The 16,926-nt window shown below is 38.0% G+C and overlaps 1 protein-coding gene across 1 annotated transcript in view; it reads right to left on the bottom strand.

The window, feature by feature from the left end:
- LOC308640507 (uncharacterized protein) overlaps nucleotides 1-16,926 on the bottom strand; it is a gene marked incomplete at both ends in the record, with an annotated part of 56,117 nt that overhangs the window by 19,577 nt on the left and 19,614 nt on the right. The window contains 3 exons of the mRNA XM_081312391.1: nucleotides 13,245-13,492; nucleotides 14,056-14,116; nucleotides 14,297-14,423. Coding sequence (XP_081168517.1) covers nucleotides 13,245-13,492; nucleotides 14,056-14,116; nucleotides 14,297-14,423 — 436 coding nt within the window. The remainder of the gene's footprint in view (nucleotides 1-13,244; nucleotides 13,493-14,055; nucleotides 14,117-14,296; nucleotides 14,424-16,926) is intronic.

The following is a 16,926-nucleotide window of genomic DNA, read 5'->3' as shown; positions in this document are numbered from 1 at the left end:
AAAAAATTAAATCTCCATTGTTTATGTCAAGCCCTAGGTACCAGAGATCCAGGGATCCTGAAGGATGAGTGGCTTAGGTGAAAGAAGAGAAGACAGGATTATAGCTGCAAGTTATGAGCAGCCTTCAGAAGTACCCACTGACCCTAGAGGGGCCTTTATTTTTAAACATTTTTTACAAGTGTTTTTTCATGTAGTTCATGGATAGCTTCAAAGCTCAAAATTTCTTTGATTTACATAATTTTTAAGAGTTACAATATTTTCAGATATATATTAATTACATAAGATATTGAGTGCATTGCCAATCATGATTGGCAATCACGATTAAGCTTTTACATTTTCACCTCAATCAATAAGTGCTAGACTACACAACTCGACTACATGTATCTTGACCTATTATTAACTTTTAACTTTAAAGTACATGTATAATTATATCATTAACCTTTAACTTTAAAGCATACCTATGATTATTGGTAAGGTTTCTTACTTGTAAAGTCCCAATAAAACACTTAAAGTAGCTAAAGCCTATTACTTAAAAGCACTTTTCTGAAGTGCTTCTAAAATGTATGTATATTAATTTTATATTATTCTATTTTTAATTCCAAAGGTAATTTTCTTTTTCATATGACCTATTTAACTGCTTTCTTTAAGAGTTTCTTTGATACTTTTCCAAAATACAACTATTTTTATATTTTTTGTAATCTTTAACAAAAGAGCAGGCTCTTCAACACAGCCCACTTACCATTAATATTAACAATGTGTTTCCCATTTTTATCATGAATTTCTGTGTAAGACAAAGGAGGGCCTGTTAGTGGGGGGAAATGTATGTTGCACAGATTGTAGATTTAGAATGTGGGGCTTAGTGCAAATTGTTAAGTTTTTCTTAAGAATCTTTAGATTTGTAATATTTTCTTCATAAATTTTTGAGGAATAACGCTACTGTTTATGTCCTGACAGATATTAAAACACATCTCCAGGCATGTCTTAAGTGTACCTTCAGTCTCAGTTTGGGAATTTTCCTGCCATTTCCATCAACATGTACTTTTATTATTGATTGATGTATACCCTATTATCCATATCATGAGTATCATAAACAATACATTTAACCTTCCCCATGGTTTCAGTTTCGAAATGGTGTAGCTCTGCCATGGCATCCCCCATGCTGTGACCCTGTCAGACAGAGGGTGCAAAAACAACTTAACCACATTATCTATAAGACACCAGATATTTTCCATATGACTTCTGTGGAACTTGTGATTGAATCTTGAGTTCCAGCCTATGGTGGGTCAATTAATTGTCACTGGATAACAAGTCATTCTAGAACTTATTGGCTCACTCAACCCCTGAGCCAAATCCCCAGCAGTATTTTGTATTTTATTTAAAGAAAGAGGTTTCACTGATTTGCTTAGCACTTCTCCCTTGCTGAAGCTGGCATGGAACTCATGATCCTTCTGCTTCAGCCTTCCAGGACCCTGGGATTACAGGAGTGCACCACTGCACTCAGCTCTGCTCACAATTTTAATGCCAGCATTCCTTCTTTGCCTTATCAACTATTTTTATGCTATATTTCTAATAGATGAAGTATTTCTAATTTTTTTCTCCCAGAACTGGATGACAGTTTATAGATTTTGCTTTCTCTTTGTGAGCATTTCACATGACAAAAAAGCAGACACAATGATGTGATGTGAAGAAAGAAAAAGGTGACACTTTAAAGAGAGAGAATGTGTCCTCTCTGTAAAGAGAAGAGGATGGCTCTCTTTCTCTCCAATTTTATTAGAGATCTAAAAAGAGATTCTAAGGAATCCTGTCCAGGTACACTTCTTGACTTTGGACTGAAAGCAGGATAATATAAAACTCTCAAGTATCCAGTGCCATGAAAACTTGAGGTTAATTAGCCTCATGTTCATGATTTATAATTGAATTCTTACTCATAAGCTCTTTCAGAGTTTATGGTTAGTAGGAATTATCTTTATTTCCCTGAGTTCCAGAATCTGGTCCTTAACAAGATCACAAAATCCCCCCCTTTTAGTGTAACTTGTGTTCCTCTTACAAACATTATTTTGAAACTGCATTTCTCATGCAGATGATAGTTTGTTAAAGAATGTAACACATCCTGTCCAGTTAATCCAGAAAGGGTGCAAGTAAATTGCTTCTTGGAAGATAAAGCATAGGGTCAATGTGTTGAGCCTATTTATTTATTTATTATGCTGTGTGTTGAAATCAGAGCTAGTCGACCACTGAGCTACATCACCAGCTCCTATTTTATATTTTATTTACACACAAGATCTCATTGATTTGCTTAGTGCCTGGCTGATATGTTGCTGAGATTGCCTCTAAATTCATGATTCTCCTGTCTCACCCTCCGAAGCTGCTGGGAATACAGGTATGTGGCACTATGCCCAACCTACCATTTACCTTAAAAGTACTTCAGTTCTTTTACCAGGTTCTGTGAAAATTACTACAATGAAAATATAAATGTAGTCTTCTGTGATCTAATGACTCCAATTTTTTTAGATACATACCCAGAATTACTACTACTGAATCATATGACATTTTTATTTTCACTTATTGAAGAACCTTAATACCATTTTCAAAAATAGCTTTATTCAATTTATATTCTGACCAGCATTTTTACAGGTGAATCTTTATATCCATGCTCATATGCTCTGGAGTACCTACTATATTTCAGATTTTTATTTTTTACTTCTAAATATTTTACTTATTTATTTACTAGTCATAGATAGATAAATAACTTTTATTTTATTTATTTGTTTTTATGTGCTTCTGATGCTTGAACACACTGCCTCCCATGTGCTAGGGAAGCACTCTACAACTGAGCCAGAACCCCAGCCTCTATCTTTCAGATTTTTATCATAGGCATTCTGACAAGACTGCATAGGGTGAAGGAAAGTTTTCATTTGACTGATGCATTAAATTTCTGAGGCAAGTGTGTTATATTCCAGGCTCTCAAGTAGCTAGAAGAAGAGTGTACTGTATTTTCTGTGGTGAAACAAGAATCTGTGGTTTCCAACACATTTGTAACAGGACTGCTGCACATTTTAGTTTTTGGAAGTAGTTACAAACAATGCAAATCCAACTATTTGTAATGTATGAATATTTGCACATGCTCAGTCTCTGTTGCTTATAGAAATTGGATGTTTAGGATATACTCCCTGGAACAGAAGTCACTAATTTTAGATGCTCAGTACATAGAGAAACTACTTCTGAAAACAACTGGAAGGCCTGGAATTATTACTGGGGTGAACAAGGGTAGGTCAGGGCTCAGAAAGTGCTCAAATATGATTGAGTCTATCGGTAGTTTGTTTAATTTTCCCCTTTGGTACCTATAATTGAGTTGAGAGAGAAGCAATTCTTCCAGCAACAGAAGTTATCAAAACTACTGGAACTTAGGCCTAGTGCAGATGACTAGAAACTTTCTCTAGAAACTTCCAGATGACTGGGAGCAAAAAGTAACAATTAGCATTTTGAAAATCATTCTCAGAAAACACCATAAAGAGTAGCAGAAATATATGAGGGGTTCACAATTCGGAATTCATTTTTTAATTTGTTGATCATTTTATTATGGAGTCACTAGAGTTCCTTTTATACTCTGAATACTATAGATAATTAAATATGTAATGTAAAATATTTTCTCCTGCTCAGCAACTTGCTTTTTTCAAAAAATATTTTCACATGTATGACCTCCTCAGCAGCCACATCAATGTTCATAGCAGCTCAATTTGCAATAGCTAGACTATGGACCAACCTAGGTGGTTCTTGAAAGATGAATGGATAAAGAAAATGTGGTATATATAATCAATGGAATATTAGACAGGTTGAAAGTAGGCTAAAATTATGGCATTTTCTTTAAATGGTTGGAGTTGGAGAATATCATGCTAAGTGAAATAAGCCAGTCTCGCAAAACCAAAGACAAATGTTTTCTCTATTATGCTGATGCAAATTCAGGAGGGAGGGGGCACTGGGGAAGAATCTCTTTACTTTACATGAGTTTGAGGGAAGTGACAGGAGGGAGGGGAGAGGGATGTGGGAATAGGAAAGACAGTAGTAGATTGAAACAGACATCATTACTGTATGTATATATTTGACTACATGACTAATATGATTCTGCAACATGGACACTCAGAAAAATGAGAAATGATATCCCATCCAAGTATGATATACCAAAGTGTATATATGTGCATTCTACTGTCATGGGGATGAAAGAGGGTCTGGGGATGTGGCTTAGTGGTTAAGAACCCCTTGTACTATAATGAGTGAGAGAGAAAATAGGGAAGACAAATCAGAAGGCAGGATGGATCCACACAATTCCAACAAGTTTCCCATAATCCCTACCCTCATTACCAAGTACTTAGGGTCTGTGTGGTATTGGTCCATCTGTGAAAATTTGAAAAAAATATATTTTTTCTTATGATCTGGAGACATAGAAATGGTGTTGCAAATTTCTACCAGGCCTGGTAGAATGGGTTGGAAACAGTAGTCACATCCTATAGAATTCCAAAGTTGTCACTTTAATTGAACCACTTCAGCTGAGTTCCCAGCAAATGGGACTGCCATTGGGGTAATGGTTCAGAGACCACATTGCTCCAGTTTTAGATGAGTGTAAGAGCAGCCTGAACAACAGAGTCCACCACTGTCTCAAGAAAGAAAAAAGAGGGGGGGCCTTGGTGAGGGTGTAGCTCAGTGGTAAAGCAGCCTTGGGTTCAATCCCCTGTGGAGACCAGTGACAGTGATTGGGAGACAAGTGTCTGAGATGGAGGTCTCTAATGACATCATGGCAGGGACATGCTGGATGACTGGAAAAGTTTCTATGCAAAAGTATAGGATGCCTGGTTGCTATGGCAATGCTTTCCATGGGGGAGACTCTGTTGTGGGAGACTTTTCAGCTTTGACCTCATTCTCAGGCACAAAGTTCCTTGCTAAATCAACCACAATGTTTCACCAGTTCCGCTGCTTTAAAGGATGCTTTAAAGTAACTTTAAAGGATGGACTTTCTTGAGAGCTGCACAGTGGTATAACATTGCACATTCCAACTATAGAATGTAACGGAGGAAATAGCTGCATACTGTTCCTAACTGTGTAACTTTCATAAATACAAAGAATAATGCTTGCATAGTCTTTAATATGATCAATTAAAGATATACAATAAAGATTGCTGGGGTAATTCTTTTTTTCTTTTCTTTTAGAGAGATAATTTTCAACATTTGTCCATTTATATTTTTAGGTTTTGGTGGATACAACATCTTGTATTTTATTTACATGTGGTGCTGAGGATCAAACCTAGGGCCCCACGAATGTGAGGTGAGCGGGCTACCACTTGAGCCACATCCCCAGCCCCCCTGGCATAATTCTTTAGACCTGCTGCTCCATCATAGAGCAGTTCTCCACCCGATCCCAGATGTTCTATCTTCTGCATGTGTGACTCTATATTTCTTCCAATGTCCCATCAAACCTTGCCAGAACCTCCTAGTTTGGCCACTTGTCACAGAAATCCCCAGTAGCAAAAATACATAAACACCATCAATCTCTAATTAAATCACTTGATGTTTTTTGATATGTTAAAACAAGGTATATGGAAACTAAAAATTCCTATAAAATCTGATGTGCTCCTCAGAATATTTAATAGTCTAACATTTTCTAATTCATGAAATATGGAAAAATCAGAGTTCTAACTGGGCATCCTGAAATGTTTAAACACAGTCACTGATAAACACAGAGGAAAAAATAAAACACCAACTACAGAAACGCAGATATTCTCTATCTCAGCATTTGCCTTGGGTAGATTACTGCTACTTTGATGATCTGGTCCAGTCTGTAAGTGTCCATACCCAATACCAAATACACTGAAAATTACTAATCCTATGTGATCAACAACTGGTATATATTTTGGCCTCAGAATTGGCTAATATGTTCTGTTTTCTTTATTTCAATAGCATTCTAATGCAAATTGTTCTTATCACTAAAGGACCAAATAAATTTTTAGACTACTCATGAGCTTTTCACAAATGACCTGAGCAGAGAATCACAGCATCAGGTTTTTGCAGAAGCACATTGTAAATTGCTGACATCCTCCTCCAAGGTTGCTTGACACACTCCTTGAAGACAAGAAAATCTGACACCTTTTAGGCTGCCCTGGACCATGTGGCAATGTGTTCTTCACTTATCAGTTTCACTGGAGCTCCCCAATGACATCATCTATAAATCAGAGACCTCGATATGGAATTCCTCCACAAAAGGCTCTGAAAACACAGGCACGTTTAGCACCTTCATAGACTCCTGCACAATAAAAGCTTTAACAAACTCTTTATGATAAGGACATTATGGCCACTTGTGATGACTACCAATTACAGAGGGTTCCCAGAGCAGGAAGCTGCTCCTCATGGACCTTGCTATATTATTACTTTTTAAAATCATACACTTGATTTTTATTGAATTGGTGAATCTTACAGAGTTCCTGAATTAATAAACCATGCCAAAGAAGAAAACAATATAATGGACAAGCCCATCCACCCATCATACGGTTTATTAAAACTTGGTTCCTAATGCATTTTTCTTGGGGTACTGGGAATTGAATTCAGTGGCACTCAACCAATCAGCCACCTCCCAGTCTTCTTTTTTTATTTATTATTTGAGTTACTTCTTAGAGACAGGGTCTCACTGAGTTCTTTACTCCTTGTTATCCAGGGACGCCACCTTTCAAATCACAACCCTTGAGCTAAGGTTGTGGCTCAGTGGTTGACAATGTGCCTAGCATGTGGGAGGCACAGGGTTTCATTCTTAGGACAAAAAAAATTAGTATATATATAATTTTTTTAAAAAAATGAAAAGATGGGCTGGGGATGTGGCTCGAATGGTAGCATGCTCACCTGGCATGCGTGGGGTGCTAGGTTCAATCCTCAGCACCACAAAAAAATAAAATAAAGATGTTGTGTCCACTGAAAACTAAAAAATAAATATTAAAAAATCTTTCTCTTTAAAAAAAGTGAAAAAAAAAGTCACAATCCTCCTGCCTCAGAATCTTGACCCACTGGTATTTCAGGTGTATGCCAGGGCACCTGGGGATTCTCAAGAATTTTGAGAATTTCAGTCTTTCATAGAATTTCAACAATAGTGGAATCTAAGCCTGCTGCAAGCCTTTAAAATTTCTAGTACACTGTACCATTAAATAAACCTCTCCATGTTTATCTCAGTTTGTTCCACGTAAGCATCACACTACAAAAGTTTGTGAGAAAATGCATACACAAAGGAAAATATGTGGTTCAAGGTCCAAAAGGTTACTTGTTATTATGTTTGGCCCCCAAATTATGTCTTTGGTATGACAAAGAATATTTTAATTCTCATTTAATCATTGTACGTTCTCACTATTTGCTCGGCTACAAACCCAAATACATCAGAAGGTAGCCATCCACCTGCCAGCTCACATGACAACACTACTGTCCAAAAGGGACAGGCAGGTGCTGTCAGGAGATTCTGTAGCCCTCCTAGGAGTCTGATTCCTACACTGATGTACTCACCAAGACTGAACTCCTAGAAACAATGCCCACACCCCAGGACAGCTGCATTCACTCCAGTCCCTCACACTGCCAAGGAACAAGCCTGCAACTACTGCCTTTGGCAAATGGATTTCTTACAAAGAAGTCCAGACTGCGTCAAGTGCACACACACCTCTATTCAATATTTCTTCTAAATCAAAGATGTAAAACTAGGAAATTGCCACACTGACTCATTGGCTGCAAAGAAAGTTTTTGGAAATCCTGGGAAGCGTTCAAAACTATCTTTTAAAGATGAAGTTTTACTGGATGGCTTATGCTGTATTTATCAAAAACAGAAGGGCCACAGCACACTCTTTTGGCCTTGCTCTCCAAATGAACACCGAGACACAGCAAAAGGCTGGAACAGAGATAGCAGTGACAATCAACCCATCTTTGGCATGTTGGCAAACTTCAATATTTGGACACAAGTATGTAAGCAACTCTTACCAATGATCACACAAGATCCATGACACCTGAATAGCTTGTGGGTGAGGTTTTGCTCAGGAGGTTTGAATACTTAGGACAAGTAACTGAATCCTTCAGCCTGAGCAGAAACAGCCCTCTCCACAGCAAGTACTGCACAATATCATCTGGTTGGAGGCTGTAGCTTTATTACTGATGTAGGGCACATGAGGCTAGACACCCAAGGAATGTTCCAGGAGCACATTGATTAGCTGCAGGGTTCTGAGGGGTATCACTTAAAATTTTTTGGATCACTGCTTGGAATTTCATTGATCTTTATTTACATCCAGTGGGACAGAGATGGAGGTTTATATTCTTTGTAGGGGTATACATAAAGGTGTTTTTGTTGTTGTTTTGATTAGTTCACAGAAAGTGCTTTGTGTACCAATTGTAATATTGGTCAGAGGTCTTCCAAGCTTTGCCACAAAAGCAGAAGTCTGTGTTATAACCCACATTGAGATCTTTGCAAAATCTTTTCCTGACATTCTATTGAAAGAAAATTATAGTGAAGATCTCTTGAGAAGCTTATTTAAGATTATTTAGTGGAGAAAGGAGTGCCACTATATTAGGACATCAGAATGGGATACTCCTTACAAAGCCTTTGGTCATGTAGTGTGTATTAAGAAAACCATCACACAAATTTTTCCAGGGCTACTGAGGTACTCTAAAACACAGAGAGAAATCAAGCCTGGGTTTTCTGGCATATTCCAACTAAGTATTATTCATGGGGAGAAAACCTAAGTTGGATGTAGTTTTTTTTTAAAAAATTCACTGGTATAAAAGACCTTTAAGAAGGAAGAGATCAGCTGCAATTGTGGAGGAAACACCTGCAGAACTACATCTGCTGATGTGGTTATCAGTGGGGTCCACACTCACAGCTGCAGCAAACTCACCACCTGAGCTATGGATCGTTCAGTGCTAGAATGCCTGCCTAGCATGCACAAGGCAGGATTCGGTCCCCAGAACTGGGAAAAGAAAAGAGAAACCAACTCAAGTAGAGGGCAAAATATATTTTGAGAAAGTGCCTCTCTAAACAATATACACAAATGACATTATTTTATAATTCTCTTTAATGTGCCTACATACAGCACAATACATGAGCCTTAGAACAAGCATAAGTGACAAGAGTGGTGGTCCCAGAGTCATCAACAGATCAATAAGCAATCAAGGAAAAGGAAGAGGCCAGCTGCAGGGTACACAGACACATCCCTATGGTCCCAGCTGCCAGCCTCACCCCATCTCAAAAAATAACAATTAAAAGGACTGTGGAGAAACTCAGTGGTAGAGCACTCCTGGGTGAAATCTGAACAAAGAAAGAAAGGAAAAAATTCAGAAGAGCCATTTCACCAATCTGTACCAAAGGCTGGAGTAGAGAGGCCTAAACTAACATACATAATATGTAATGAAACATTAGACACAAAAACTTAAAATACAGGAAAATAGAATCTAACAATAAGAGAAATTTAACCCAGAAAAACATGTTGTTTTCAAATCTTCATGCTGATGCAATGCTCCTCTCCAACCCAGGGTGCAGTTTTGTTACCTCTGAATACATAAAAAAAAAAAAAGAAAAGAAAGAAAAGAAATGAAGGCACACACCATTTTCACACACCTACAGTGGTTATCTCAAAATAAATAAAAATGAAATAAAATAAATTTTCCTCAAGTCTGAACAAGTTCAAATGGATCTCAAACAAGCAAAGTTCTCACCACATTTCTACATACAAGGCTCTTCTCCAGTGTGATTTCTTAAATGCTATTCAAAGGGACCTGCAAAGTTTAAAGTGTTACTGCAATTTTTAAAGATAGAAAAAGGATTTTCACAGATGTGAATTCTTTTATGCCTTTGGAGAAAACTCTGAAAGCTGAGTACTGCCCCACATGGCTTATCCTCAGATTTTCTACAGTATGAGTCCTTTCATACAACTGAACAAAACTAGAACAGCTGAACCCTTTATATTTCTTACTTGCATAGGATTTATTCTTTTTATTCCAAAACAATATTCCCAGTCCTTAGGGAAAAAAAAATTAGAAAACTAGAAGATTTCCCACATTTCTCAAATTCACAGGGCTTCTCTGCATGCGTGTTTTTATATATAAGAAAGGAAACGAAGCTGACAGAATGTAACAAATCCCCCAAATTCAGAGGTTTTGTTTTTCAACATGAGTGAAATGGCTTTGAAGGCAACAGGGAAAATGTAATGATTTGATATTTTTCACATTTAAAGAGTTATTCAGCTGGATGTGGTGGTGTATGCCTTTAATTCCTGAGACTCGAGAGGCTGATTCTGAAGAATCAATGTTGGAGGCTAGCCTCAGCACCTTAGGAAGACCCTAAGAAACTCAGCAAGTCCCTGTCTCAAAATAAAAAGTAAAAAGGAACTGGAATGTAGCTCAGTGGTAGAGCACCACCAGACTAAATCCCCAGTGGATCGATTGATTGATCGATCTCTCTCTCACACACACATACACAAATACACACACACACACACACACACACACACACACACACACACACACATTTTCAGCAGTGTGAGCCTCTCTTGTCTTTGAGGATGACATGAAATATTGATTTACCATATTTCACATTCAAAGGATTTTTCTCCAGTAAACTTCCTACATGTATATGACTGAAACAGTAATAACAGAAGAGTTTACCAATTGTTTTCATGCTTATGATTTCTATGCAGTATGTGTTCTTTCACATGTGTGAAGCACACAAGATGTGGCAAAGGCTTCTCCACATTGTTGACATTCATTGGGCTTTTCTCCAGTATACATTCTTCCGGGTCTGTGAATGTCACTGCTTACATTCTTAGGGATTCTCTCCAGTATGAGTTTGTTCATGTGAGTGAAGGTGAGAGGACTGAATGAAGGCTTTCCCACACTGCTTACATTCATAGGGCCTCTCTCCAGTATGAGTTCGTTTATGTATCTGAAGGTTATAGGCAGCAATAAAGGCTTTTCCACATTGTTCACATTCATAGGGCTTTTCTCCGGTATGCATTCTTCCATGTATGCGAAGATGACGGGATGAAGCAAATGTTTTTCCCCATTGTTGACATCCAAAGGGTTTCTTTCTAGTATGTGTTCTTCCATGAATCTGAAGGCAATTAGATGTAGCAAAGGCTTTTCCACACTGCTTACATTCATAGGGCTTCTCTCCAGTGTGTGTTCTTCCATGAATCTGAAGGTGACTAGTTCTATCAAAGGCTTTTCCACACTGCTTACATTCATAGGGCTTCTCTCCAATGTGTGTTCTTCCATGAATCTGAAGGTAACTAGATCTAGCAAAGGCTTTTCCACACTGCTTACATTCATAGGGCTTCTCTCCAGTGTGTGTTCTTTCATGGCTCTTAAGCTTATAGGATGCAGCAAAGGCTTTTGCACACTGCTTACATTCATAAGGCTTCTCTCCAGTATGTGTTCCTCCATGTTTATGAAGCTGACGGGATGTAGCAAAAGCTTTGCCACACAGCTTACATAAATAGGGCTTCTCTCCACTATGAGTTATTTCATGTATGTGAAGGTCACAAGATCTAGCAAAGGCTTTGCCACACTGCTTACATTCATAGGGCTTCTCTCCAGTATGCACTCTTCCATGTATTTGAAGTTGACTGGATCTAGCAAAGGCTTTGCCACACTGCTTACATTCATAGGGCTTCTCTCCAGTATGAGTTTGTTCATGTGAGTGAAGGTGAGAGGACTGAGTGAAGGCTTTCCCACACCGCTTACATTCATAGGGCTTCTCTCCAGTATGAGTTCTTTCATGTATGTGAAGGTCACCAGATCTAGCAAAGGCTTTGCCACACTGCTTACATTCATAGGGCTTCTCTCCAGTATGCACTCTTCCATGTATTTGAAGTTTACTAGATATAGCAAAGGCTTTGCCACACTGCTTACAATCATAGGGCTTCTCTCCAGTATGAGTTCGTTCACGTATCTGAAGGTAAGAGGAAGCAGTAAAGGCTTTTCCACATTGTTCACATTCATTGGGCTTTTCTACGGTATGCATTCTTCCATGTATGTGAAGATGACGGGATGAAGCAAATGATTTTCCACATTGTTGACATCCAAAGGGTTTCTTTCTAGTATGTGTTCTTCCATGAGTCTGAAGGTAACTAGATCTAGCAAAGGCTTTTCCACACTACTTACATTCATAGGGCTTCTCTCCAGTGTGTGTTCTTCCATGTCTGTTAAGCTGATGGGACATAGCAAAGGCTTTACCACATTGTTTGCATTCATAAGGCTTCTCTCCAGTATGTGTTCTTCCATGTGCACGAAGCTGAGAGGATGTCACAAAGGCTTTTCCACATTGTTTGCATTCATAAGGCTTCTCTCCAGTATGTGTCCTTCCATGTGCATGAAGCTGACGGAATGTAGGAAAGGCTTTTCCACACTGCTTACATACATAGGGCTTTTCTCCCGTATGAGTTCTTCCATGTGTGTGAAGGTCACCAGATCTAGCAAAGGCTTTTCCACATTGTTGACATTCATAGGGCTTCTCTCCAGTGTGTGTTCTTTCATGGCTCTTAAGCTTATAGGATGCAGCAAAGGCTTTTCCACATTGTTTGCATTCATAGGGCTTCTCTCCAGTATGTATTCTTCCATGTTTATGAAGCTGACGGGATGTAGCAAAGGCTTTGCTACACTGCTTACATTCATAGGGCTTCTCTCCAGTGTGAGTTATTTCATGTATGTGAAGGTCACCAGATCTAGCAAAGGCTTTGCCACACTGCTTACATTCATAGGGCTTCTCTCCAGTATGCACTCTTCCATGTATTTGAAGTTCACTGGATCTAGCAAAGGCTTTTCCACATTGTTTGCATTCATAGGGCTTCTCTCCAGTATGTATTCTTCCATGTTTATGAAGCTGATGGGATGTAGCAAAGGCTTTGCCACACTGCTTACATTCATAGGGCTTCTCTCCAGTGTGAGTTTTCTGATGTATTCTAAGTAATCTGGGATAAGCAAAGTCTTTCCCACATACCTTACATTTGAAATGTGCATTCCCTGTGTGTGTGATCCTGTGCTTTTGAAGACTTGTGTGTGAAATAACGGTTTGACCATCTTGTTTACATTCATAGAGTTTCTCTCCAGAATGAGTTCTTTCATGTCTTCTAAATAAAGAGGAGAAATGAAAGGCTTTCCCTCGTACCTCACATTGCAAAGGTTTACCTCCACTGTGTGTTATCATGTGTCTTTGAACACCTGGGTGAGAAGAAGAGGCTTCACCACATTGTTGACATTCATAGGGTTGCCCCCCAGTATGAGTTTCTTCATGTGTTTGAATGTCATTGGAACAACTGATGACTTTCCCACATACTGTACTTTCACATGGTCTATCTCCAGTTTGTAACAACATTTGTGTGTGAACACTTTTGAAAGAAACCAGAGATTTCCTATATTGTTTAAATGCACATGGCTTCTCTTCACATTCTTCATGCTTATAGTATTTGTGTCCAGAGTGAGATGTGATGTGCCTATGAAGGAATGAAGGGCATATGAAATCTTTTGTACACATAATGAAGTCACATGGATTTAATCTATTAAAATTTGTCTTTGTTTGATTAAGAATTGGAATCAATTTGAAGGTTTCCCCACACTATTCTGTGGGCAAAGTTTCAAGTTTACCATAGGACTTCTTTGAAGAAGTGACCAGCACATAATTGATACCTAACTCATTCACAGTTTTCTATTTATTTATAGGTCTTTACATTTCTACCAACATCAGGTAAAGATTTTCTGACTTGTTAAAGTTCCCTGAAAATAAAGAGATTGAAAGGAAACAATCCTTTGCAACACAGCTTCTCTATGGCTATTATTCACATAGTCATATACACATATGCAATTTCAAACTACTTTTTGCATGTCAAATACTTTGAAAAGACTGAATACCTGTTACAGATAAGTATGTATTTCTGGTAAAAAATATTATAAGAATAAATACATTTCCAATTATGCATACTTCTTCGGTTGGTTTGCTTTAAAAATTATATGACAGTTCTCAGATTCCCTCACGAATTCCTCTTGTGAGTAGAGTTACCTTAGGTTGCTTCCACAGTTTTCAATCTGATCTTCAGTGGTCTTGTCTTCCCAATTGTTTCCTAAAATGAGACAACATAACAATCTTGATGAATATTTAGGAGCTAGAAATGCTTTGCCAAATTTTAGGTGCCATTTATGCTTCAATAATTCATCAACTGATTTCCTTTGCACCTTCTACATAAATGACCAAAATAAACATGAGTTCTCGATTTGATTAATTTTAAAACCATCATTGTTACCTATAGAAGCCAAGTTTCTGAGGACTTCCCACATCACATCTCTGTAAAGGTTCTTCTGAGAGGCATCCAGAAAAGCCCACTCCTCCTTGGTGAAGTTCACAGCCACATCCTCAAAGGTCACTGAGATCTGAAATATACCACAAATGTATATACAAATCCAAGACACATAATCATGAAGATATCCAACATACAGAACAAGGAGAGAATATTAAAAGCTACGAGAGAAAGAAGGCAGATTACATTCAGGGTTAAACCAATTAGGTTAACGGCTGATTTTTCATCACAGACGTTGAATGCAAGAAGATCCTGGAACAACGTATTTCAAAAGCTGAAAAATAATCAATTCCAACCAACAATACTGTATCCAGCAAAATTAAGCTTCAGATTTGACAATGAAATTAAAATATTTCACAATAAACAAAAGTTAAAAGAATTTGCAGCCAGAAAACCAGCACTGCAAGTCATTCTGAGCAAAACACTACAAGAAGAGGAATTGAAAAACAGCACCCAAAACTAACATTGGGAGGTAAACCAGTAAAGGGAAGTACAAAAAATATAACCAAAAAGGAAATACGAGCCATATTAAAATAAATACATAAATAAGCATGTCTGGAAGTACAAACAATATATCAATAGTAACCTTAAACGTTAATGGCTTAAATTCACCAATCAAGAGACAAAGGCTAGTAACCTGGATTAAAAAAAACGAATCCAACAATATGCTGCCTTCAGGAGACTCATATGATAGGAAAAGACATACACAGGTTGAAAGTGAAAGGCTGGGAAAAATCATACCACTCACATGGTCCTCGGAAGCAAGCAGGACTGGCCATACTCATATCAAATAAAATCAACTTCAAACCTAAGTTAATCAAATGGGATAAAGAAGGCCACTATATACTGTTAAAAGGAACCATCCACCAACAAGACATAACAATTATAAATAAGTATGCACCAAACAATGGTGCTGCAACGTTCATAAAACAACCTCTCCTCAAGTTCAAGAGTCAAATGGACCACAACACAATAATTATCAGTGACTTCAACACACCGCTCTCTCCTTTGGACAGATCCACCAGACAACAGCTGAATAAAGAAACTGTAGAACTCAATAACACAATTAATAACCTAGACTGGCCAGAGCAATTAGACAGACGAAAGAAATTAAAGCCATAAAAATAGGAAAAGAAGAACTTATATTATCACTATTTGTGGATGATATGATAATATATCTAACAGACCCAAAAGGATCTACAAAGAAACTACTAGAGTTAATAAATGAATTCAGCAAATATAAAATCAACACGCATAAATACAACCATTCCTGTATATCAGCGCCAAACCTTCTGAAATGGAAATGAGGACAACCACCCCATTCACAATATCCTCAAAAAAAAATAAAATACTTGGGAATCAACCTAAGAAAAGAGGTGAAAGAGTTATACAATGAGAACTACAGAACCCTAAAGAGAGAAGTAGAAGAAGACCTTAGAAGATGGAAAAAATGTACCCCGTTCATGGATATGAAGAACTAACATCATCAAAATGGAAATATTACCCAAATTTCTCTATAGGTTCAATGCAATGCCAATCAAAATCCCAAGGGCATTTCTTGTAGAAATAGATAAAGCAATTATGAAATTCATATGGAAAAACAAAAGACCCAGAATAGCAAAAGCAATTCTAAGCAGGCAGTGTGAGTCACGTGGTATAGCAATACCAGAGTTCGAACTATACTCCAGAGCAATAGTAACAAAAACAGGATGGTACTGGTACCAAAACAGGCGAGTGGACGAATGGTACACAATAGAGAACACAGAGACCAATCCAGAAAATTACAACTATCTTATATTTGATAAAGGGGCTAAAAGCATGCAATGGAGGAAGGATAGCATCTTCAACAAATGGTGCTGGGAAACTCAAAAAAAATAACAATAAGAAAACAAACAAGGGCTGGGGATGTGGCTCAAGTGGTAGCACGCTCACTTGGCGTGGGTGCGGTCTGGGTTCGATCCTCAGCTCCACATACAAAGAAAGATGTTGTGTCCGCCAAAAACTAAAAAAAGTAAAATATTAAAATAAAATTCTCATTCTCTCTCTCTCTCTCTCTCTCTCTCTCTCTTTCTCCTCTCTCTCTCTCTCTCTCTCTCTCAAAACTCTTCTCTTTCTCTCTCTCAAAAAAAATAATAACCCAATCAACAAATGGGCCAAAGACTTGAACAGACACTTCTCGGAGGAGGACATACAATCAATCAACAAGTACATGAAAAAATGCTCACCATCTCTAGCAGTCAGAGAAATGCAAATCAAAATCGCCCTAAGATACCATCTCTCCAGTAAGATTGGCAGCCATTAGGAAGTCAAACAACAACAAGTGCTGGCGAAGATGTGGGGAAAGGGCTACTCTTATACATTGCAGGTGGGACTGCAAATTGGTGTGGCCAATATGGAAAGCTATATGGAGATTCCTGGGTAAGCTGGGAATGGAACCACCAATTGACCCAGATATTGCCCGTCTCCGACTATTCCCTGAAGACCTTAAAAGTGCGTACTACAGGGATACTCCCACATCGATGTTCATAGCAGCACAATTCACAATAGCTAGACTTTGGAATCAACCCAGATGACCT

Source organism: Spermophilus citellus (assembly GCF_964194105.1).
Source record: "Spermophilus citellus genome assembly, contig: SCAFFOLD_223, whole genome shotgun sequence".
Taxonomy (NCBI): Eukaryota; Metazoa; Chordata; class Mammalia; order Rodentia; family Sciuridae; genus Spermophilus; species Spermophilus citellus.
The sequence above is the reverse complement of the archived record's forward strand: the minus strand, read 5'-3'. Positions and strand labels throughout refer to the sequence as shown.